The sequence below is a fragment of the Physeter macrocephalus genome, chromosome 2 (assembly GCF_002837175.3).
Source record: "Physeter macrocephalus isolate SW-GA chromosome 2, ASM283717v5, whole genome shotgun sequence".
Lineage (NCBI taxonomy): Eukaryota > Metazoa > Chordata > Mammalia > Artiodactyla > Physeteridae > Physeter > Physeter macrocephalus.
In genome coordinates, this window is record NC_041215.1 from 41,017,530 (window position 1) to 41,042,301 (window position 24,772).

Here is a 24,772-nt window from a genome sequence, read left to right on the forward strand (position 1 = left end):
CATGGCTCCCGGGCCCAGCCACTCCGCGGCATGTGGGATCCTCCCAGACTGGGGCACGAACCCGTGTCCCCTGCATTGGCAGGCGGACTCTCAACCGCTGCACCACCAGGGAAGCCCCTACGTGCTGGCTTTTAATGCAGTTTCTCTAACAAACGTTCCAGTCCTTTTCTGGCTTCTCCTGGCTCCTGAGGGCCACTGGCAGCCAGGCAACCTGGGACCTCCCTCCCCTGCCTGGAGCCCAGCTCTCTTCACCCTTTCCTTGGCACTACTGATCTGGGCTCGTTTTTCAGAAACAAGTAACTTATGTCCATGTAGCATTTTCGACATACTTTTTCAGTTCTTAAAACAACCTGTGCAGTGAGTACCATTGTCATCCCCACTTCACAGATGAGGAAATTGAGGCTCGTTAGAGGCACAGGATCACCCAAGGCTGAAACAGGATTCTCAGCCCATATCTTTTGACTGCAAATCCTGAGGATTGTCCATTTTACAATCCAGACTGAGCTGTGAGGGACTGATATTCTCACCCTCCCAAGAAAAGATTGGCATTGGAAAAAAAAGGAAGAGAGAGACTCTTGATACCAATTAATGTCTATTTAGTGTGAGAGGCGGCGTGAAAGGAAGCGTCTCAGCCAGGGAGGACTAGGAGGACTTTTTTGGGCCGGGTGCAGCTTGTACGGTCAGGGGAGAGGAGGCTCAGCCTCCAGTGCTCAGAAGCCACCTTGAGCAAGCCTCCCGGAGGCCAAAGAGCCAGCCCGCCTCAGGGAAGTGGCGCTCAGCCTCACATTCAAAGGGTCCTTCGTCTCATGCCATGCAGCCTCCTAACTGCATGACCCTCTCTGCCTGAACACTCTAGGTGGTGGGCAACCCACTACTTCCCACGATAGTTCTGTGGAACGGTTTGTGCTTCTTGGTTTAAAGAGGAACACCCCCAGACTCGTCGCTGTCCCTCCTGTGCCATGCTTTTAAACGCCGTTGCCACCCTGGGCCTTCAGTTCCTAACCCACCCTGACCACCTCTGTGTGTGGTCCGGACATCCCAAGCAGGGCAACGCCTAAATACCATAAATACTGCAAAGCCAAGGAGACCGCCCCAGGTTGCCCCTGGGGGTGGGCTCTGAAGGCAGAGCGGGCATGATGAAGCCAGGAAACAGGCTGTTGGTCCTGCTCATCTGGAGGTGCTCCCGTAGCCGTTTCTCCTCTGGGCTTTCCCGCCATCTGGGGCGAATGGGCAGCAGGGCACTCATGCCTCTTTCTGGAACCTTCTGTGTGCCTGCTCATCACATCACCCCTTGTCTCCCTAGTCTGAGGGAAGTCTTGCTCTTTTTCTGTTTTCTCCCAAGTGTTTTGATTACACCAGAATTCCTCTTTATCCCCCTTGCCTCAGGGGTCTTTGTAAACCCAAGTCAGGGAGATCATAAGTTTTCCTGCCTTCCTCGGAGACTGTGAACTAGTAATCTGAGGAGGAAGGACAGAAAAAAGGAAAAAAATAACCAGGAGAAAAAAAAGATCCACTGCAAACACAAATCATTAATTCCCACCAAAATCCTGGGGGACGTTACTATGCCCATTTTATAGATGAGGAAAGTGAGGCTCGTAGAGGTAAGTGGCGTGTCCAAAGCTCAGTCCGTCTCCATTACACTTCTCTTCAACCGAGGATGCCATGCTGTGCCGTGGGCACCAGGCAGGCACCCCCCTGGCCCCTCCAGATGACATCTGTGGTCCCATGGTGTCTTTTCTTGTTTCCCTACTTAAACTTGCACACCCTTCCATCCCTTCCCCTCCAGCCAGGCAGTCAGTGTCAGCAGGTGACCTCAGAGATGGTGGAGGGTTGGGGGGATGCCTTGGGCCCTGCTTGCCCTGCAGCAGCCAGTTTACGTTCATTCCAGCCCTGCCCTCCCAGAGGCGCTGAGCTCTCTCTAGTGGCTCTGTTTACAAAGCTCCCCTATCCCTTACCTCATGGGTGCCCCTCAACCCCGGCTCAGGCGCTGAGCTTTGCTGCTCTGGGTCTAAAACTCCCAGCCCCCCACAGTGACCTGAGTTCTGTGCTTCGTCCCTTCTGAGCCAGAGCCCCAGGGGAGGCCAGACCAGGACGCCCCCCTCCCTTTCCTGCTCTACTTGTGCAGCCTTCCCCGCACTCAGAGCAGGAGCCTGTGGGGAGTGGGGTCTGAGGCCCTCCACTCACACCCTGGAGCAGCAGAAAAGGGGTTCCTGCAAGCAGCCAGGGGGCCGCACAGACCCCCTGCTCCCCCGGCCCATATTCCCTCCAGCCCGCTTGCACCAAGTACCTTATGTACTGTGGTTTCCTTAATATTTTTTCCTTTAAATCAATTGGCTGACTTTTTTTCAGCACGCTGTACGTTAGCTCTTAGGCTTATTCATCATTCCTGACTGCAGCTCTGGAATCTTCGACCAACATCTCCGCCTTTCCCTGCAACCCCAGCCCCTGGTAACCACCATTCTATTCTCTGCTTCTGTGAGTTTGACTTTTCTGGATTCCACATACCAGGGAGATGATAACAGTATTTGTGTTTCTGTGTCTGGCTTACTTCACTGAGCAAAACGTCCTCTAATTTCGCCCGTGTTGTCACACCTGGCAGGATTTCCTTTTATTTGTTTGCTTTTGGCTGTGTGGCGTGGCACACAGGATCTTAGTTCCCTGACCAGGGATCGAACCTAGGCCCCCTGCAGTGCAGAGTCCTAGCCACTGGGCCGCCAGGAATCCCAGTAGGCTGAATAATATTTCACTGAATAATATTTCACTGTACTTTTCCTTACCCGTTCAGCCTTTGATGGACACCTAGGCTGTCTCCATACTTTGGCTGTGGCAGATAACGCTGCAGTGCGTGTGGGGTGCAGATCACTCCTGAGATAGTGACTTCATTTCCTTTGGGTGTGTGTCCAGGGGTGGCATTGCTGGGTCATATGGCGGCTGTAGTTTAATTTTTTGAGGAAGCTCCATACCATTTTCCACAGTGGCTGCGCCAACTTACATTCCCACCAACAGTGCGTGAGGGTTCCCTTTTTTCCAACTGACTTTTTTTTTTAACTTAGCCTCATCCTAAACAGTAGTAACCCTCAAAGTCACAGCTGTGATGTGCTTGTTCTATAACCTTTTTTTTTTTTTTTTTTTTTTCCGGTACGCGGGCCTCTCACTGCCGCGGCCCCTCCCGCTGCGGAGCACAGGCTCCGGACGCGCAGGCCCAGCGGCCATGGCCCACGGGCCCAGCCGCTCCGCGGCACGCGGGATCCTCCCAGACCGGGGCGCGAACCCGGTTCCCCTGCATCGGCAGGCGGACGCGCAACCACTGCGCCACCAGGGAAGCCCGTTCTATAACCTTTTAATGCATATTAAATTCTCTTTTTAAAAATGCACAACTGTTAAAAGGGTTCAACCATGTACCAGCTAAAGGGGCACACCGCCACCATGCGCTCCTCACACGCTGGTCCCCTGGGTCTGTGCCAGCACCTGCCCTGCCCTGCCCAGACAGCGAGGCCAAGGCTGGGAGAGTGTGGCCATGTCACAGGGCTCGGGACGTGAGAGATGCCGTGTGGCGTCAGCATCCAGGCCTCCTACCGCCAGAGGTCAGCCTGGCCGTGGGATCTCAGCTCTACCAGTCTTGCTGTCACCCTGCATGTCACTTTGCCTCCTGGGGCCTGGGTTCCTCGTCTCTCCGTGGGACAGCAACCCTACTCGACCCCTGTGGCGCACAGCGCCTGCCGTGTGTCCAGCACAGGGCTGGACGGCCCCTTCCCAGCCTCTTCTCCCTACCTGGCCGATAGGAAGGGCATGGGTGTGAACCAGCTGTAGGGGGACGCTGCTTCCCTCCCAGCCCCCAGCGGCCGCTCCTGCCTGGCCTTCTGCCAGCACAGGCCAGTGTCCCTGCGGGCCCGGCCTGACATGCCCCAGCTCAGGAAGCCCGCCAGACACCCTGGCCCCCTTCCCATCTGTCTGGCCAGCCGGACATGGGTCGTCTGGCCTCGTGGACTGGGGCCATGGACCAGTGCCCTGGCTTACCTGGCCAGCCTCAGCCCTGAAGCCACTTCTCCCAAAGTGAGCGAAGAGGCTCCCATGTGTTTCCACAGTGGGGAAATGCCCCGTCTGCTCCCAGGAGGTGTGCCTGAGCTGGTGGGACTTCTTCAGAAGCAGCGAGGCCATGGGGTCCCCTCACTCTCCAGCCTCCAGGTGTGGGAGAACTCAAGAGTGGAGGCAAACTGTGCTGGTCTGTCCAGGGCCCTCAGGACTGTGTCACTGTCCCAAGGGCATCCGGAGGCCAGGTGAGCCACGTCCATGGTGGAAATCTGGAGGACCGGTGCCCAGAAGTGGCAGAACCCTGCCTGGGTGCCCTGGGGAGTTTCAAGAAGAGAGAAGGTCCAGCCCGCCCTCGTTCAGGGTGCTCTGCGAGCGCTGGGATGAAGCCTCGGGAATATCCAAGGGGGTCTCAAGTCCCACATTCCTCGAAGGACACAGACACCTGGTCCTTGGACTCCTGGATGCCTTCACTGTCCTTGTGGGAGCCCCATCCAGGCCCCGCCCTGTGTGCCCATGGCGGCTCTCCTCCATTGCCCTCCCCTCCCTTGCCCAGGGCCACAGCCTCCCTGTCCCTCCCGGGGCTCTCCACCTCCAGAGCCCCCCAGACACCCTCCTCCAGGAAGCTGGGGCTGATGCCCTGGAGACAGGCAGGTGGGCGGAGCCTGGCTGGACGGTCACCTCCCAGCCCATCCATTCCTGGCTGTGTGACTCCAGGAACCTGCCTCTCCCTGCTCTGCCACTTCGTTTGTAAACCGAGGACAGAGCCGGGCGCCTGGCAGCACTGCTGTGCGTTCAGTGAGGTGCTGTGTGTGAAACACAGAGTGACTCCTGCTGGGACCAAAGCAGAGCAGGTGGCAGAGAACCGGAAGGCCAGGACCTTAGCGTGGGGCTCAGAAGTCAAGTGGGCATCACAGCGAAAGCCCGTTTACAAGGGATGGGTGATGGGGAAGGGAAGGGGCCAGAGGCTGGGCCGTTCATCCACTCCTTAGACGCTTGTGGACGCCTGTGTCTTGCCCAGCCCTTGCGGGCACAGGCGTCCAGCAGTAAGGAATCAGACAGGTTCCTGCTCTCCGGACTGTCTGCCCGGGGTGGGGGGAGCCCTCTGTACCCAGGCACCAGGAGGTGACCTCACTGTGACCTCCCTGGCCTCTCACTCTCATCTTGGACATGCTCCTGGGAGCCCAGGGCTGGTCTGAGCCCGGAAACAGGGGCCTTCGCTGTGGGGAGGTGCAGTGTGAAGATTCTCAAAGCAAAGCCTGATGACACATAGAGCAGCGCCTGTAGGGAGGTCTTCACATGCAGATTCCTGGGGCTCAGGATGATTGAAGTAGAATCTCCCAGGTGATTCTGACGTCCACTGCAGGATCAGAGCCTCTGAAGTGGGACAGATCACCAGGGGACTTTACATGGAGTGGACGAGGGTGTCGAGGAGGATATTGATGCTTTGAGCCTGGTTTTTATTCATGTCTGGAAAGAGACTCTTGCTCTTTATAAAAGCTGGGAATAAGCCATCTGGGTAATCCAAGGGCCCCCTTCAAACCACACGCATCCGCCAGTCCCTGGAGCTAAAAATTGCCCTGCAATTCAGAGGACCCAGCCTGGCCTGCCCTCGCCATGGCAGGATGAAACAAGAAAGGGCCTGGGGAGGAAGAGGACTGGGCAGGATGGCAGGAGGGAGCTGTAATTCCCCTGCACCCACTGAGTGCTGGTCTTTCCACATGAGGTTGGTCTCCTCTGCTGCACAACCTCAGAAGGAAGGCATCTGTTTCCCCCAAAAGAGCTGAGGAACTGGGCTCGGGCAGTGAGTGTGTGGTGAGGCAGATTGGAACCCAGGTCTGTGGGCCTCGAGTCTGGGTTCTCTCTGAAGGTTGGGGCTCCGGGTTAGTGTGGTCTACTCTGTGCTCCCCAAACCAGATGTGGGGTGACTGCTGACCTCATGGGTGTCACCTCAGCTCTATTTCCGGTCTGCTCCAGACCTCCCCAGGTGATGCCCTCCCAGGTGGCATGGGCCCCCAGAAGCCTGTCACAGGAGCAATTTCCCTGGCTTTCTTCCCCCGGGATCAACTTTGGGAGAATTGGTGGGTGGTTATGTTAAATGATCATTTTTTTTTTTCTTTTTTTTTTGTGGTACGCGGGCCTCTCACTGTTGTGGCCTCTCCCGTTGCGGAGCACAGGCTCCAGACGTGCAGGCCCAGCGGCCATGGCTCACGGGCCCAGCCGCTCTGTGGCATATGGGATCTTCCCAGACCGGGGCACGAACCTGTGTCCCCTGCATCGGCAGGCGGACTCTCAACCACTGCGCCACCAGGGAAGCCCTAAATGATCATTTTTAACAGAGTATAATCATAACTCACGGGCAAATGCAAAATGAATACCTGCCAGACATCTCTCAAGTAATGAGAGAACCAGTAAGATATTACCACTGGTTCACAGGAGAATTCAAAGTACGGTATGTGGGCTTCCCTGGTGGCGCAGTGGTTGAGAGTCCGCCTGCCGATGCAGGGGACACGGGTTCATGCCAGGAAGATCCCACATGCCGCAGAGCGGCTGGGCCCGTGAGCCGTGGCCGCTGAGCCTGCGCGCCCGGAGGCTGTGCTCCGCAACGGGAGAGGCCACAACAGTGAGAGGCCCGCATACCGCAAAAAACAAACAAACAAACAAAAACAAAGTACTGTACGTATAAGGCAGAATGGTAAAATGAATTTACAAATAGATGCAAAACTGGCTGAAAACAATTCTGTATAAATTGTAGATAACTGATAGTCATGCAAATGCAAAGGAAGAGATAGAAATGTGGATTCAAATGCCTTTGGACAGGACATCAGTTGTCTACAATTTATAGAGTTGCAAAATAGCTCAAGGACGTAAAAGGCCAGAGATCCACAGAATCAGGTAACCCGGAAGGCTGTGATTAGACAACGCCTAGTTTTGCCTTGAAGACACCTGATAATCTTTTCATTTCAAAGCCTTTCGGTTACCAGAAGTGGGCCACAGATCTGGCTCTGAGCTTCCTAGCAGCCAAACAAAGCAAAAAGGAAACAGCCTCAAATTCAGTGTCTATAAGGACAGATGTATACTAGTTGTTCACCTTAAGTCCAGCTTCACGTTGCCTTGAGACCATGTTCTCCTTTGGGGGTGGGGCGGGGGCCTCATCAAGGGAACCCAGTGCGGTGAAAGCAGCATCCTCAGTGACGTTCCTACCACAAATGCAGTGCTGCTTCCATAGCCAAGGCAGCGGTTCTCAAAGTGTGGCCCCAGACCAGTAACACCAGCCTCCCCTGGGAACTTGTTAAAAATGCAAATTCTCAGGCTCCACCGAGACTTTGGGGGTGGGGTCCCAGCCATCTGTGTTTTAACAAGCATTCTGGATAATTCTGATACAAGCTGAAGTCTGAGAATCATGGGACAAAGTTCTCAACCCTGCCATCACGGTAGAATGACCCAGAAAGCTTTAACACCGCATCATGCCTGAGCGCCACGGAGGACCAATGAGATCAGGCTCCCTGGATGTAGGGCCTGGTTAGGCATGTTTTTAAAGCTCCCCGGTGGTTGCACTGTGCAGCCAGGGTGCAGGCTCACTGCCATGGAGTCAGTGGGTGCGAGCAGAGCCCAGGAGACGCTCCATCGTCTTCTCCGGAGGAGCCCAGCCCTGCCCTTGAGAGGCTTCTGTGAGACAGCGTGTCCCTGTGTGTCCTCAGCACCCAGCACTCACCATGTAGATGCCGAGGCCACTGCCCCAAAGGTGACAGGGCCCAGTAGACGCCGTGGTTCCCAGTCCCGGGAGCGCACCTAGTGGGGACGCCCAGGCGCGGGCGCTGGTGCTGGTGCCACGGTGCTGGGGAGGCCCTGCGTCCACGCTGCGACCCGTCTGACGCTGCTTCTCTCCTCGGCAGGCTGCCAGGGGCTGTGGGACAACACGAGCTGCTGGCCCTCCTCTGCGCTGGGACAGACGGTAGAAGTGGCCTGCCCGCGGTTCCTCTGGATGCTCGTGGGCAGAAACGGTAACCGCTCAGTCCAGGGGCCCAGCTGGGAGGCTGTGGGGCGGCCCTCGGGGTGGGCCTGGGCCTGGCGGCCTGAGGCCGAGGAGACTTCTCTGGGGACAAGGAGTGAGTGGAAGGATGGGGGTGGTCCTTGCTGGGGATTGGAAGCCTTGACTGGGGAGGTGTGGTGTGGCCTCAGTTGTCAGGGTGCCGAGCAAGGGGGCCGGGGGCCACATACTGGGGAAGTGGCGAAGGAGGCCAGGCTGGCTTCTCCCTGCCCGGTGCCCTCTTCAAGGGGCTCCCCCCTCCCTTCCACGTGTCTGCCCCCTTAGCCCCCGGGGCCCTTGCTCCAGCCCTCGTGTCGGGGTCACACCGGGCCCAGGCTGGCCTTCCAGGACACTTGCTTCCTCTGTGCCCTCTCTGCCAGGCCTCAGGTTCACAGGGGGAGGTGGAGAGGCGGGGACTGCCGTTTCTCCTCTCTGCCACACGGTGTCGCTGTGGGGCTGCAGGACCCGCCACCTGCCCGTCGGCACGGAGGCGCTGCCCCTTGGCTGCGCTGCCCCGCGTCCGGGGCTGGGTGGGGGGATCATCTCGGCCTGGGTCCCGAGTGCTCACGCCCAGCAGCAGGTGCAGGGCATCGGCTAGCCCAGGAGCGTAGGTCGGGACAGCCCGGCCTCAGTTACGGAGAACCATCCTCCTGCCACCCCTTCCCTCCCCATGGAGCCACCTCGGGTCCGGGGTCCGGAGGAAGGCTTCTCGGTGGTGTCCCAAGGGTTCCAGGGCTACGTGGGCCCAGACGGAATGAGTGTCTGTGTGACTGGGGAAACTGCAGGCTGGACTCTGCCTCCAGATACTTGTCTGTCTGTGCCAGGGCCTAGAATGTTCCATCTAGGATGCATTCCTTTGATGCTTAAAAGGGCGCTGGTCTTCCAGAGTTCCTTATTAATAAGCTCACTTCCCGAGTGGGGTCAGGCCTTGGCTTTTTTTCCCTTCTACCTTGGTGGGGATGGGAGCCTTATAGCAGCAGAGATTCCTAACCTGACTAGGGTCCTGGGGGCTTTTGAGAATCAGATAAAAGCTTTGGCCTGGCTCTTCCCCAGACTGTACACACATACATATATGTGTGAACAGAAATGCTGACTGTAGTTTTGGGGGCCCTTGAAGTGTTCACTGACCTGAACTTGGGGCAAAATCCCTTACCTATGAGGAATTATCCCAGGGGAAGTGGATGGGAGCAAGGGGCTCCAGAGGGAGCCCACCCCTGTCTCCTCTGCAGTTCTACTAAGAGCCCTGTCAGCAGAGGGCACTGCCTTGTTCACTGCTCTGGGCACCTGGCCTGGATCACATGCAGCATCATCTTGGGAATCCTGTGGGGTCTGTGAAGAGAGGCCCTCAGACAGGCAGCCCAGCCTCCAGCGACACTCTGTCTGATAACCGCTTCTGGATTCTAGGCCGTGTGTGTTCTTTTAATCCAGCCTTCTCATCCAACCAGTGTACCTTTGACCACCATTCTTTCCTCTCTGACAGCCTAGCTTGTTTGATTTAATTACAGAAACCTTCCACCCATCTCCTAAATTCCAAGACTCCAAGCCCCCCACCCCGGTCCATTTTAGAAAGGCCAAGAGCAGAAGGGAAGTAGCCCTGTGGCTCCCACTCTGTCTGGCACCAGCCTGAGTGACGTCCGTGTGCGGTCGTGTTTCCTGTCGCGTCCTGCAGTGTGGGTGATTATTCCCATTTGGCACAGAGAAGTGATGCATCTAAGGGTACACAGCAACAAAGAGCCAGTGCTGGGTTTTGAACTCAGATCTGGCTGGTTCTAAACCAGTGCTCCAGGTCTCGCGAGCCATCGTAGACCTGGCACGCCTAGAGCCCAAAGGCCACGGTCTCCTGCTAGAGCTGCCCCTGGGACCTCAGGGAGAGGGCCAGGCAGCAGGGCCATACAGTGACGGGCCGCATCCTGGCTGCGCACTGTTGCCCAGTTCTGGGCCTTGGTTTTCTCGTCTGTGAGGTAGGTCAGCAACACCTCCCTCAGTGGGGCGCTGTGAGCATGAGGTCAGAATCAGTATGTTAGCCTAGCAGCTGGTCCTAGAGATGCCCACCACGTTTCTCCAGCTCAGTGGAACCCTGGGAGCCAGTGGCCCACACCCTGGGGCCTGTCAGAGAGGAACGCAGCAGGCCCAGCTGGGGTGGCTGGGGGCCCTGGACAGGGCACTGATTAGAGCGAAAGGAGCAGCGCGGCTCCTGTGTACAGGGTCAGCTCCCTGCACCCCTGCGGCCTCCACAGCAGCCAGACCCGGGGAGCGGAACTCGGCCCTCCTCGGCAGCCTGGAGACGAGGGTGCAGCTGGGCCGTCAGTGCCAGCAGGGCGGCTCCCCTGCTTTCCCAGACTTCCTTCTTGGCCGGCAGCTCCTCTCCCCCAGTCTCCGGGCTCCTGTTCTGAGAGCTCCTCGTGGGCAACCTCTTCCCTCTCCTCTTGTAGAAATGCTTGAAGCAGGCTCTTCATCACCCCTCCTCTGCTTTTCTAGCCAGCCGGCCAGCCTGCAAATGTTTGATGAGCAAGCGCTCTGGGCAGGCCCTGGGGAGCTTTCGGGAAGTGGGGCGCAGGCTACAGCCTTGTGCTGGAGGGGTGGGGCGGTGAGCCCCGGGACAGGGAGGGAGGGCTGCGGCTACCTTGTGATTTGTAACGCAGAGAAACGCAGAGATGTGGCCTGGTGTCGTGGTTAAAGAGCTAATCATTCCATCCTCAGGGGTGGCTGCCTGGAGGGCTAGCTCTGCTGGTTTGCAGAAGCTGGGGAGCAGGGTGTGAAGTTAGATGTAAAGTAGAGCTTCTTAGTGCAGGAGTAGGACCAGGAGCCTGAGGAAGGTCCACCATGGGCGGAGCTGGGTCCTCACCAGCCAAGCAGATTCTCTGGGGGACCCACCCATTAGATGGCTGCAGGGCCCGGGAGCAGGGAGACCAGGAGTAAGAAAGGGCGTTAGGACAAAGCCTGCGGCTACGAGTATAGGCCTGAGTCCCGGGGTTCAAATCCCAGGTCCCCCATTTACTGTGGTGTGATCTTGAGCAAGTTATTTAACCACGGTGTGCCTCAGTTTCCCCAACTGAGGAAATGGGGGAAAATGGGTGTAGTATTTACATGTTACAGTACATTTTACTGTAAAAGTAACAGTGCTGGCCTCCTCGTCTTGTTAGGATTAAATGAGTTAACATTCATCACACGCTTAGAACAGTGCCCAGCACGTAGCAGTGACCGTGCATTGTTACAATAGAGCACGAACATTTATAGTTGAGTAAATAAACAGCCGTTAGTGTGAGATCGACATTGTTTGATTCAAGGTGTGTAACCTGCTCTTCTTAAGCACTGCATCCAGCCTCTCTCCTCGTAGGAGACACTACAGTGCCTCCCAGCTTGAAGGTTCTCCGGGGGCACCCAGGGAATCGAGTGGTGACGCTGGAAGTTCTGCTGGGCCTGGGCCTGGGGCATGTGTCAGCCGTCTCCCTCACTGTGGAGCTCGGTGCCTGGCACAGTGGCCGTGAGGCGGGGGCCGGAGGGGTGTCGGTGCAGGGCCGGCCAGCTTTGCAGGTCGACGTGTCGGGGAGCCGCGGGTCTGTCCCACGCTCGCGCCTCCGTTCTAGGCCATCTGCCTGCACGCCTTTCCCACTGCTTTTCCTGACTCACTCTTACTAAGGCTCCCAGGTCCAGCTGGGCCAATTGCAGCTGCCTGTGTGGTTCAGAGGAAGGGACAGGGTGACGGAAGGAAGCTCCAGCTGCCCCTGAGACGCGGCGAGGACACCCGGAGAGCCCGCCTCGAGTCCGGTCCGCACTGCTCACTGCAGGCTGCTTGGCCTCCACAGGTTCCATATTTCGGAACTGCACGCAGGGCGGCTGGTCAGAGACCTTCCCCAGGCCTGACCTGGCCTGTGGGGTCCACGTGAACGACTCCTCCAACGAGAAGAGGGTAAGCCTGCCAACACCTCCCTGCGGGGCAGAGGTGGCTGGGGAGGAGAGAGTGAAGCTGGCTCAGGGCGAGGTTGGGGACCCCGGCTGCCCCTCTCAGCCCCACACCCTCCTCTCTCCCCTGGGCTGGGTGGGCCCACTTCCCCGCCCTGGCCCACCAGCCCAGAGGTGATGGTCCTGAGCATGGCACAGTGAGAGCTGCCATGTGCCATCGGGTTGTTGGGGTCGGGCAGGCGTGAAACCCAAAGAGCAGAGACTGGGGCTAAATACTTGGGGCCCGGTGGTGAGTCTGAACCTGCCTGTGACCTTTGGGGGTGGGGAGGATGTAACTTCTCTGTGCCTCAGTTTCTTCATCAGGGAAACGGGGTTAGTAATAGTCCTGACCTCACAGGCTCGTGAACCTGTGGAAGTGAAGGCAAGGGTGCCTGGCCGCAGTGCCTGCTCACAAATGTCCCTTCGCAGAGGAGCCTCGGGCTCCAGAGGCAGGAGAGCCCGGCGGTGGGCAGGCCTGGCTTGAGACAGGACGCTGGTGCAGTGGGCTCCCTGAAGGGGCCGTCTGGTTCAGAGCCCTTCCCAAAGGAGATTGAGTGGGCCCTGACGTGGAGGATGGAGTTTCTTCTCTCCCAGGTCTTATCATCCAGTTAGGGAAGACACATGTGGTCTTCAGATCCAATGGGAGTAATTTAATAAGGATACCTGTGGTCTTGGAGGGCCAGTGGATGGGCTCTGACCTCTGTAGATTACCATTTCTGTCACTGACCTATATGAAGACAGGAGGCTTATGTGTATCACGTTTGTAAAGTCCATAAGATTAAGAGGGATCATTTGTATAATGGGTGGCAGGACGGAGGTTCGAAAGTGACAGAAATTTCCAACTGGCTTCGTAAGCTAATGTGGCTCACGTAGCCAGGGATGTGGAGAATGGGCATGAGGGCCCTTTCATGAGCAGTGCCCCAAAGCCACCCAGGACCAGGTTCTTTCTACCTCTCCTCCTGCTAGCCTGGGGGGCTATCCCAGGGCTGGCTCTCTTCCTGTTGTCAGATGCCCGCCATTGGTGACTGTAGCCGCAGATTCCCCAGGCCTGCCTGTCCAGGAGGGACAGCCTTACTTTTCTTGCTAACAGCAAGAAAGTTTCTTACCCAAGCCGCCAGCAAGCCTATCCTCACATCTCGCTGGCCCAACGTGACTTGAGCCTGTCCACCTCCAGACCATCCCTGGCAGAGGGTTGGGACACGTACTTGGCTTGAACCAGCAGTTCTCAAACTTTTTGGCCTCGGGATCCTTTTACACCCTTGGGAGTTATTGAGGACCCTAAAGAGCTTTTGGTTTTGTGAGTTATGTCTATGAAAACCACATATAAGAACTGTTGGCTTAGACTAATCAGCTGGGTGAGAACGGAGCCCAGGGCCTTAACCATGTTATTCACGGCCGGGTTGAAACTGTAAAATGCCAGAAGAAGGAGCAGAGATTTAACAAAGATAAATGCGGGCTTCCCTGGTGGCGCAATGGTTAAGCGTCCGCCTGCCGATGCAGGGGACGCGGGTTTGGGCCCTGGTCCGGGAGGATCCCACATGCCGCGGAGCAACTAAGCCCTTCGCCACAGCTACTGAGCCTGTGCTCTAGAGGCCGCGAGCCACAACTACGGAGCCCACGTGCCACAACCACTGAAGCCTGTACACCTACAGCCCGTGCTCCACAACAAGAGAAGCCACCGCAGTGAGAAGTCCACGCATCACAACCAAGAATAGCCCGTGCGCAGCAATGAAGACCCAACACGGCCAAAAATAAATAAATAAAATAAATTAAAACAAAGATGAATGCAAAGTTCTGGACTTAACTCAGAAAATTAGTTGTCTAAAATAGTAAAAAGAAGACCTACCATGGCTTCAGCTCACATAAAAAAAAAAAATCCCTCAGACTGGTGGAAGGGTTTCCAGACCATGTGATTCACTGTGATTCCTGGTCCTTAAATGCCAGTCCACAGACAAGCACAGACTTTGTCTTTTTTTTTTTTTAATTTTTATTTTATTTTTGGCTGTGTTGTGTCTTTGCTGCTGCACGTGGGCTTTCTCTAGTTGCAGCGAGTGGGGGCTACTCTTCGTTGCAGTAAGCGGTCTTCTCATTGCGGTGGCTTCTCTTGTTGCAGAGCACGGGCGCTAGGCGCTCTGACTTCAGTAGTTTTGGCACGTGGGCTCAGTAGTTGTGGCTCACGGCCTCTAGAGTGCAGGCTCAGTAGTTGTGGCGCACAGGCTTAGCTGCTCCACGGCATGTGGGATCTTCCCGGGCCAGGGCTCGAACCCGTGTCCCCTGCATTGGCAGGCAGGTTCTTAACCACTGCACCACCAGGGAAATCCAGGGCTTGTGGGATCTTAGATCCCTGACCAGGGATTGAACCTAGGCCCTTGGCAGTGAAAGCGTGGAGTCCTAAACACTGGCCTGCCAGGGAATTCCCACAAACTTTTTCTTTTATTCTGAGAATTGAATCATCCTTTCTTAGTGTTGAAATGTCTTTTTCTCTTTTAATCAAATGATGGTGAAAGTATGTATTTGTTGGTTGTCTTTTTGCAGTGTCCTGACTTGGCACACACCAGTTGCCAACAGTGGACTCAGATTAGCAGAAAGACCAGGCAAAGCTGCCACTTGGGTAAAAAAAATGGAGTTTGCTTACCCAGAGCAGAGGTTAGCAAACTAGGGCCCTTGGGCCAAATCCAGCCCACCATCTGCTTTTGCAAATAAAGATTTATTGACACACAGCCACACCCATTTGCACTGTAAGGGCAGAGTTGAATAGTTGCAAAAGAGACCAAATAGTACCCAAAGCCTAAAATGTTTCCTGTCTGTCCCTGTATGGAAAACGTCTGCTGTCTCCTGATGTAGAGGATAGAGAAGGAGGGGGTCTAGTCGAGACACACAGCAGAGAGATGGGCAGCTTGATCCAGGACAGGCAGCAGCCCTCTGGGGGGCAGGGGGTACACAGCTGCAGAGGTTGAGGCCTGGGGCACTGAGGTCACATCCGGCTTCCTGGGAATAGGGCTCTTTTGGGGTCAGATCTTACAGACAAAGGCAGAGCTGGCCGGGGCGTCCTGAGGGTGCCCCGGCAGACAAGAACCCAGCCACAGGACAGCACGGGATGCTCAGCCTGGACCCTGCACGCTTGTCACCCCATGCCTCCTCACTCTGCCACAGGCTAACCCGATGGGCTCCTGACCCGGGGCTGCAGACCCAGGCGTCCCCGGGGAGAGGACGACACCATCAGCTGTGGGGCACATCCCACACGTGACGAGATCCTAGGCTGACACATTGGTCCTCCGATTTTTTGACATTTCACTGTTCTTTGACGTCCCCATGTCTAGGAACCATTCATCCAATGCAACCTACTGCCGTTGTGGCTCCCCGCTTGTTGCTGAGAGGTGGCCTCTGGCTTCTGGAATTGCAGTCACCTCAGTGCAGAAGTGCAGGGTCACACGGCAAACGGCCCGTCAGAGGTTCCCTCTACCGTCAGGAAACTTTCGGTCCGTCTTGAGTCCAGTTGACTCTGTGGTTACTCCCCTGCCCCTGGGCTCACAATCAAGTCTCAGGCGTTTTAGTACTCGGCTTCCCTAAGCTTGTTTGTTTCCTTTAGGGTGCAGCGTAGCCAGTTCAGATGACAGTCGCCTTCCTCCGGAAATGCTCCACTTTACTAATACTCCTTTTAAAATAACATACCCAGAACTGGACCAAACACTCCAGACATTCCCACGTGGCCTGCTTCACAGCACTCCATTAATGTAACTGAGAAGAGACCTGATTGTCCTAGCAGCTACCTCATACCCATACCTCACACCGGCAGTGTCAGACTGCTGACTCAGACTGAACGGTGGTTGGGGGGGTAGAGGGTGGAGATGGGGAAGAATCAACATGTGCTGAGTGTCTTCCAAGTGCCAGGCACTGTCTAGATACTCTACCTGATACCCTGTTTGTTCTTCCAAAAAGCCTGCACGGTAGATATTATCCCCATTTTGCAGATGAGGAATCTGAGGCTCAGAGAAGTTAAGTAATTTGCCCAGGGTCACACAGCTGGTGAGTAGTAGCATTTCTGGGTTTGGAACCCTTGTCTCTTGACTCTGAATCCTGTGCATGTTCTCTCTGCATACACTTCTTTAATGCCATGGAGCTTGGGCCACTCAAACCTCAAGGTCATTTTCATATGAACAGCTGTCAGGTTTCCCCAATAGTATTCTTGTGCCTGTGGTTCTTTGTTTTTTATTACCCTTTTCTTCCGGTTATAAGATAGTTCTTACCCACTGAAGAAAAATGAAAAGTACAGAAAAAAATACAAATGAAAATAACGACTCTATCCATAAGTTTGTACTCCAAAGTTAACCACTAATAATGTGGAACACACCTCCTCACCGTCTTATTTCTGTGTGTGTATGAGATGGAACCACGTGAGATGGCCAAGATGCAGTCTTTTTCGATGTACAGAAAAGGGCAGTTTCATGCAATTCAACCTAACACTTATTTTTACATAAAGCAGAAATCACACTGTACATGTAAAATTTGTATTCTGTCTTTTCAGTTAACATTACATTATGTCCTGAGATCTTTTAAATCTCTTGGTAAGCACCATTTTTTAATGTAGTCTAACCTTTGGATTTAAAAGAATTTAGTTAACTATTCTTCTGTTGTTGGACATTTGCGTGTTTTTCATCAAAAATGGTTCTGTGATAAACATCTTTGTATATAAATATGCTTTTATATTTCTGGTAATTCTTAGAATTAATTCCTAGAGGTAGAGGGGCAGTCAGAAGGAATGCATGTTTCAGAGGTTCTTGATACATGCTACTTTCCAGAGAGACTGAACCAATTTTCACTCCCACTATACCCTCACCTACATAGAATATTAGTACTTTTAAATATTTGTTAATTTGGTTGGTAAAAAAAAAAAGGTATGGCATTATTGCTTTACTTTTTATTTCCTTGATTCTTTTTAACGTAAAATAGATAGCTAGTGGGAAGCAGCCGCATAGCCCAGGGAGATCAGCTCGGTGCTCTGTGACCACTAACGTAAAATAGATAGCTAGTGGGAAGCAGCCGCATACCCCAGGGAGATCAGCTCGGTGCTCTGTGACCACCTAGAGGGGTGGGATAGGGAGGGTGGGAGGGAGACGCAAGAGGGAAGAGATATGGGGACATATGTATATGTATAGCTGATTCACTTTATTATAAAGCAGAAACTAACACACCATTGTAAAGCAATTATACTCCAATAAAGATGTTTAAAAAAAAAAGGACTATTGTACAATTTGGTTTTTTTTTTTGAGCCTTAAAAATACAGGTCTTCAAATTTATTTCTATATGTCACATTATTCCATTCCATTGAGATCTTCTTGAATCAAAGATGAGCCAGTAGTGTGAGGTGGCTGCTGAACAAGTAAATGACTGCTTGGCTGCATTAATAAGAGTGCAGTGTATAGATCAGGGGAAGTGATGGTCCCACTCTGTTTCTTCCTGGTCAGAGAATGCATCTGGAGCTTTTCAGCTATCTGGTTCTGGGTGTCTTGTTTAAGAAGGACATTCACAAACTGGAGCATATTAGTTGAGAAAAATGGTGAAGGGTTATGGAAAGAGATTAAAGACACAGGGAATATTTAATGCCCAGACGATAAGTGGGGGACAGATGGTCAGAAGAATTGTATTCAGAAAGGACAGGCCTCTGTGTAGAATCTTTGTCACTCTTCTATAAGTCTAAAGCTATTCTACAATGAAAATTTTATTTTTAAAATAATTATGGGCTCTAGGTACGAGACAAATTCAATTTATTTTCAGTGACTCCAGAAGAAGAAAAGGGACCTATAGGTACAATTTAAAGGTAATAGATTTTAGATTCACTTGAGAAAAAATTATCTAATACTTTGCACTGTTGTATACCCAGTGACTTCTTCAAAAAGCAGTGAGCTCCTCATCCCTGGAGGTATTCAAGCGAAGGCTTGAATTCAGGGTGATGGTCAGGGGCCCTGTGTATGGGATAGAAGTTTGAACTGGTATCGGATGATCCCCAAGGTCTTTTCCCAAGCCAAGATGTCGTGAGTCTATGAATGTGTGTCCTTGGGGTATGAACAGAATAGCGGTCAGAGTTGAAGGGGTTTCGGCAGCCTGGAGCAGGTACACTCTGTGGCAGAAAAGGGCAGGTTCAGCCAGGCAGGTGTGTGGGGCTGACACAGTCCTCTCTCTCTGCAGTACGAGTACCTCCTGAAGCTGAAGGTCATGTACACCGTGGGCTACAGCTCCTCCCTGGTGATGCTCCTGGTTGCCCTCAGCATCCTCTGTGCCTTTCGGTAAGAACCTGCTGCCAGCTCTCCATCTTCCCAGCCTTCCCCGGCACAGACTTAGGGTCTCTTTTAATTGTTCTGACCAGAGAGAGGAAGGTCTGGGTGGGCCACTTTGTCCCCTCTTGATCTAAAGCTTACCTGTGGCAAAACTGTGAAGTTCCTGTGACCTCGTTCATTCCGTAATTCATTTGACGTTTACTGAACATCACCAGAACTTACTGCACCAGTTGCTTTACATGTATCATTTCTAATTTTCACACAGTGCTGTGAGATAGGTATCATCCCCATTTTACAGGTATATTAGCCAGACTCTTGGTTGCAAGAAACAGAAATCCACCTTAAAACACCTTAAGAAAAACAAAGGTGACCTGATGCACATAATTGACAAGTTCAGGGGCATCTGGCTTTAGGTGTGCCTGGATCTAGGTGCTCAAAGGTATCAGCAGAACTGGCTCTGTCTCCTGCCATTTCTTCACCTTGCATTGGCCTCAGGCAGGCTTTACGCGGGGCTGGCACAGACAACCACCAGCAGCTGCAGACGTACATTCTACGACCTCAGCGACACCAGGGCCAAGAGACCCCCCCTTCTCCATTAGTTGCAATGAAAGTCCTGGGGGAATTCTCATTGGCTGGCTTGGGTCACATGCCCAGCCCTGAGCCAATCACTGCAGCCAGGTATGGAGCTCTGATTGGTCAGGTCTGTCATGAGGGGAGGGGTAGCGTCATCCCCAACCAGAACTGGGATGCGTTGCCCGTAAGAAAGTCCGGTTCCTGAAGTGGAAGGAGGGGAACAGTTAAGAGACTTCTGTCCCTACAGCAAGGGGGAAACCTAGGCTCTGGCTGGTGAAGGGCTTGCTCTAGGTCGTGTAGCTGAAAAGTGGCAGAGCCCGGGTCTGATTTCTCTCCACAGCCTGTGTTCTTTCCGTGCCACTTGCCCCCTTCCCCACCCCCTTCTGACAATTCTGGGAGCTGGAGGTGGTGGTCGGGGCAGAATAGAATCTCGCCCTTATAACCCCGGCTTTTTTTTTTTTTTTTAATTGCATCATGAGACAGAGTAGGCTGGGCGCCTGGGGGCCTGGGCTCATTCAGGTTCTGCAAACAGGGAGATTTTAGAGAGTTGTCACGTCCAGGGCCTGGGTTTCCGTGGTGCGTGGGGGTGGGGGGAGGGTGGGCGGCTGAGCCCTGGGCCCCTCCGGCTCTGGCCCCTACGGCCCTGCATCCTCTCCCTCCAGGAAGCTCCACTGCACCCGCAACTACATCCACATGCATCTCTTTGTGTCCTTCATCCTGCGTGCCCTGTCCAACTTCATCAAGGATGCCGTGCTCTTCTCCTCCGACGACGTCGCCCAGTGCGATGCCCACAGGGTAACATGCCTGCGTGGTCCACGGCGTGGCCAGGCCTGCCTGCTCCCCCGCCGCCCCTGCCGTCCCTGCTGAGGCTGCACTTAATGCCTAGAGTAAAGGGGCCAGCGCTGGGGAGGTTCAGGGAGTCTCATGTCCCCACATGCATAGTCTGGGACCCACATGAAAGCAGTTTGTCGAGAAGCCCATGGGGCTGCTGTTCAACTCCCAGTGTCCCGGCGTGGATTAGCCATTCTGGGAAGTAGACACATAGCAATCCCCTCCCTTCCCTGCTCCTGCCAAGTCCCAAATGTAGACAGATGGCTAAAGCTAGAGGGTTGGGGTTGTAGAAAGAAAAAGGTGAGCATATGCTTGTGTGTCTGCACACCCAGATGTGCAGTAGAACAATCGTTTTGTTAAATCTAACCCTCGTCCTCCTTCTGAAAGCTCAGATGAGTCTTCGTTCATTGCAATGTCACTGTGTACCAGTTGAGGATCCCTTTCACTGTACATAACAGAAAACTGTACATCAGTGTCTTAAACAGGTGGGGGTTGTTCCCCACAGAAGCAGTCCACAGATGGGTGACCCAGAGGTGGCACTGGCTCCATGCCATGATGGACACAGTCCTTTCCCCTTTCTGCTCTGCCATTCTTGATCCCATGCTTTACACTGCATGTTAGCAACATGGCTGCTGCAAACCCAGGCCTCACATCCATGTTCCAGGCAAAAAGCAGGAAAGTCAAGGTTAAACTTTTTTTCTCTTTGGGAGGCTTTGCCTCTTCCCAAGACTGTATCTACATCTCACGGGCTAGAACTGTGTCATGTGACAACATCTAACTGCAAAGGAAGCTGGGAGATTGAGTATTTTATTATCATAGTCTCCACAGCAGAAGCCAGCAAGGGAGAAGGGGATTGGAAGTCGAGATTGGTTTAGTCAGCCTGCCTGCCACTTCCCACCACTCACATCTATAATTGCTCACAGATCTGTCAGGTTTGCATTGCTTATAGTTTTCCGTGTGTGTGTGTGTGTGTGTGTGTGTGTGTGTGTGTATGTGCGTGTTTTCTGACTCAGAACTGAGAGGTCCCTCAAGCAGGGCCCCTGTGTCTCAGGCAGATTTCCTGGGAGTCAGAAGACAGATTCAGGCCCCGCCCCATCACTGACCAGTGGAGAAGTCCAGCAGTGCCCAGCAGGGAACCTTTCCAGGTTCTACTAAGCTGCAGACTAACGAGCCAGCCCCAGGCCACGCCTGGAGTCGGAGTGTCTGGGAGGCCACAGGCGGCCCTGGGCGCTCCTCCCCTGGGGACGTGGACGTGACCTGCGCTCTGTGCAGCAGCCCTCGGGCCATCCCAGGAGCTGTGTCCTCTCTTCAGGGAGCAGCGCAGTGAAAGGAAAGGAGGCCCTCACAGTGCGGGAATGGGAGCCGTGCTGGCATAGAAGCCTTGGCCCGACAATCCCACAGGCATAGCTTCCAGGGATCCCGGCAAAGGACAGGCCTGCCACAAGAGTCACAGAGTCAGGCAAGGCCAACCCTGGCACCCCCCTCGGATATTCAGAGGCCTGCAGTCCAGACGCAGTGCACCAAGCAGGGTCGTGTACTCTCATCAGTGTTAGCTCGTCCCTTCTTCATCTATTTCCAGGAAAACTAAACCTGGAAAGGATTTTATTAACCTTTTGCTCAGAAATCCCTTTCCCTATCTAGGCCTCAGTTCCCTCATCTGAAAAATGCCCTCATTTGCTGCTGGGAATTGGGCGATATCTGACCGTTTGACACCTGGCAGCCGGTTCCGGAATTTGAATGCTGTTCCTGCTGCTGCAACAGCCCTTCGGCCACCTTGACCGAGCCTGCTGCCCTGTGGATTTCCACTCTCTCATAGTGGAAGGCCAGAGGGGGTGGCCGTGAGCCCCAGAGGCTCGCTCCTTGGCCTGGCTGCTGAACCCTGCCGCACCCCACCTCTCCTGGAGGGAAGCCCAGGGTCGCCAGCCTGGGACTCAGCTGCCTCTCTTTGCAGGTGGGCTGTAAGCTGGTCATGGTCTTCTTCCAGTACTGCATCATGGCCAACTACTCCTGGCTGCTGGTGGAAGGCCTCTACCTTCACACGCTCCTCGTCATCTCCTTCTTCTCAGAAAGGAAATGGCTCCAGGGCTTTATTGCCCTCGGATGGGGTATGTTTCTCCAGGGGTACGGTGGCTGCATGCTATGTGGGAAAGGGCACCGAGGCAAAAGGAGAAGGGTGTGGGCTCCAGTCTCAGCTCTATACTTAGTTAAGTTTGTGAACTTGTGTGATCTTAGACAAGTTGCTTGATGGTTAACTCTCTGGCCTCAGTTTGTCTGTCACATGGGAAAAAATAGCTAAAACCTAGCCTCAATTTCTGGCATCCAAAGCCTTTACAGTTTGATACCCCCAACACTGTTGCCTCGTCTTCCCCAGACGTTGCATCCATACGTCCTCATTCCTGCTTCCTTTTTTATCAGTTAGGGTGCTTTTGACTGTAGGTATCAGAAAACCTGGCTTAGATAGGCTTTAAACATCAAAGAAATTAATTGGTTCATATAACTGACAAGTCCAGGGACACCAGCTTCAGGTGAGGCTGAATCCAGCAGCTCAACGTTTCTTTTTGTTTTTCTGCTTTGCCTTCTGTAACATCAGTGTTATCATTAGGTGCTCCCAATGTAACTGCCAGCAGCTCTGGGCTTCTTCCTGGCTTCATTGTTACATCTGATGAAAGAGAGAGGCTGTGTCCAAGCACTCCCGGCAAATACTCTGAGATTCACTCTGATTGGACCAGCTGAAGTGTTATTCACATCCTTGAACGAATCACAGGGGCCTGAGAGAATGGAATACACTGATTGGCTTAAGCTACTCAAACCACATAGCTTCCCAAAAGAAATTCAGGATTCAGTTTCCAGGAAGGAGGGGAAATGGTAGTAAGACAGCTAACTGCAGGCCCCATTGCTTCTCTTCCCCCTTTCCTTTCTGGTCAATGAAGATGATAATAATTCTGAATTCTTGAGCACCTACCGTATGCCAGGCTTTGAGCTCAACACTTTGCATGCATTATGTAATAATCACAACAACCTCCAGAGGCCTCTTAAAGGAACCTTGGCTCAGAGACATGACATAACATGCTCAGCTAACACTGTAGACAAGAGTAGAACCAGAATTCAAACCAAGGCCTGTCTATTTGCAAAGCCCCTTAACTCTTATTCTGCTATAAACAAACATCCATCTATCCCTCCATCCATCCATCCATCCATCCATCCATCTATCCATCCACCTATCCCTCCATCCATCCATCCACCTATCCATCCACCTATCCCTCCATCCCTCCATCCCTCCATCCATCCCTCCATCCATCCCTCCATCCATCCATCCCTCCATCTGATACTTAGCAAGAAACTACTGAATTTAAGCCATCTGGCTCAGATGATGACTGGTAAATTTAAGCCATACAAAAACTCTGAAGATAAAACTCTGCTAGCTTCAGAGTTTCTGAGATGACAACATGAATTCTTTAAATTTTCTGTAATATAATTATGAGTTATAAATTCTAGACCATGAAAGTAACTTTGAGACTAAGTGTATTTCAAGTTCAAGTAATAAAAATATGATCTCCACTATATTCCACCCATCCATCCATCCACCCATCCACCCATCCATCCATCCATCCATCCACCCATCCATCCACCCATCCATCCACCCATCCATCCATCCCTCCCTCCATCCCTCCATCCATCCATCCACCCATCCCTCCATCCCTCCATCCTTCCATCCATCCATCCCTCCATCCATCCCTCCATCCCTCCATCCGTTGTTCATTTGATAAACATACGTAAGTTCCCCACTGGGTTCTAGACAGAGTCAGGTTTCTGTGAGTGACTCACAGGCCTACAGGGGTAGTCATGTGTAGTAGCCATTAGCTTCATTTACTTTCTTCTTGGTGCCTTTAATTAAGAAGTGCCCCTGCCAGGAATGCCCTCCACTGTGTTCTCTGCTTGTCTAAATCCTTATGTGCAAGGTCTCTATCTCCTCATCAGACCATCAGGGAAGTTGCCTGAACCAGCGGAGCTCACTGAGCCCTCCTGCTTCTGAACTCTGGCAGCCTGATTAGCACATGACTCTCAGTCAGCAGGAGATGCAGGCTCTGCAGATCTGGATTTCCACACAGGCCAGTAGTTCCAGAGAGCCTGGGACAGGGGACTTGCCGTATGCTGCTAGCTCTGCTCCAGACGCCCCCGGTGCCTAGCCACCTCACTGAGCCTTGACTCCCACATCTGCCAGGATTTCCCTGTGTGAACGTGGACAGCTTCGTCATCTATAATATCAGGATCATAATTTGCTGAAGTTTCTTAGAGCACTTCTTTGTGCTCAGAAGGGCTTACAGAGATTACAAAAACAAAAACAAACATGCTTCTGTCGCTCCAGGGGTTTGTAGCCTAGCAAGGAGACAAAGGTGCATTGTGATAATATCTCCATCACGGGTTTTTAGGGGTTTAAGTGAGATAACGAGAGCCTTCTTTTCTTACTCAAATATATTTTTTTAATATTTGTTTATTTATCTGGCTGCGCTGGGTCTTAGTTGCAGCACGCGGGATCTTTAGTTGCAGCAAGTGGGATATTTTAGTTGCAGCATGTGGGATCTAGTTCCCTGACCAGGGATGGAACCCGGGCCCCCTGCACTGGGAGCGCAGAGGCTTAGCCACTGGGCCACCAGGGAAGTCCCTCTTCCTCAAATATTTATTGATCATCTACTATATGCCAGGCCCTGGGGATAGAGCAGCACATTAAACAGCAGCGGTTCCTTCTCTCCGTGCCTCTCTGCCTGCACAACCCCCAGGGGACATGAAGGGACTCAGGAAGGTCTAAAGCTGTCTGCGAGAGGCTCTTGTCTTGCAAAAGCAGCGGCCCCTGCCTCAGTTTGTACTCACCCCCCTCCCCAGAGATAGGTTGCTGAAATGAGTATGTGGTCACCATAAAACTTTGCAAAAAAAACCCTACTTTTTTTATGTAGGAAAAAAAATTACCGTGGTCCCATCTGTTGAACATTTTCTAGGGTTTCCTTCCAGACATTTTTTATACTCCCAGTTTTTCCCACATGGTTGCAATCATCCTGTATGTAGAATTTTGAATCTTGCCTCTTTCCATGGACAC

General features: G+C 53.2%; 1 protein-coding gene across 1 annotated transcript in view; it reads left to right on the forward strand.

Annotated features, from left to right (window-relative positions):
• SCTR (secretin receptor) overlaps nucleotides 1-24,772 on the forward strand; it is a 65,580-nt gene that overhangs the window by 22,348 nt on the left and 18,460 nt on the right. Inside the window, exons 3-7 of the mRNA XM_007104195.2 lie at nucleotides 7,926-8,033; nucleotides 11,866-11,969; nucleotides 18,188-18,285; nucleotides 19,512-19,644; nucleotides 21,632-21,785. Coding sequence (XP_007104257.1) covers nucleotides 7,926-8,033; nucleotides 11,866-11,969; nucleotides 18,188-18,285; nucleotides 19,512-19,644; nucleotides 21,632-21,785 — 597 coding nt within the window. The remainder of the gene's footprint in view (nucleotides 1-7,925; nucleotides 8,034-11,865; nucleotides 11,970-18,187; nucleotides 18,286-19,511; nucleotides 19,645-21,631; nucleotides 21,786-24,772) is intronic.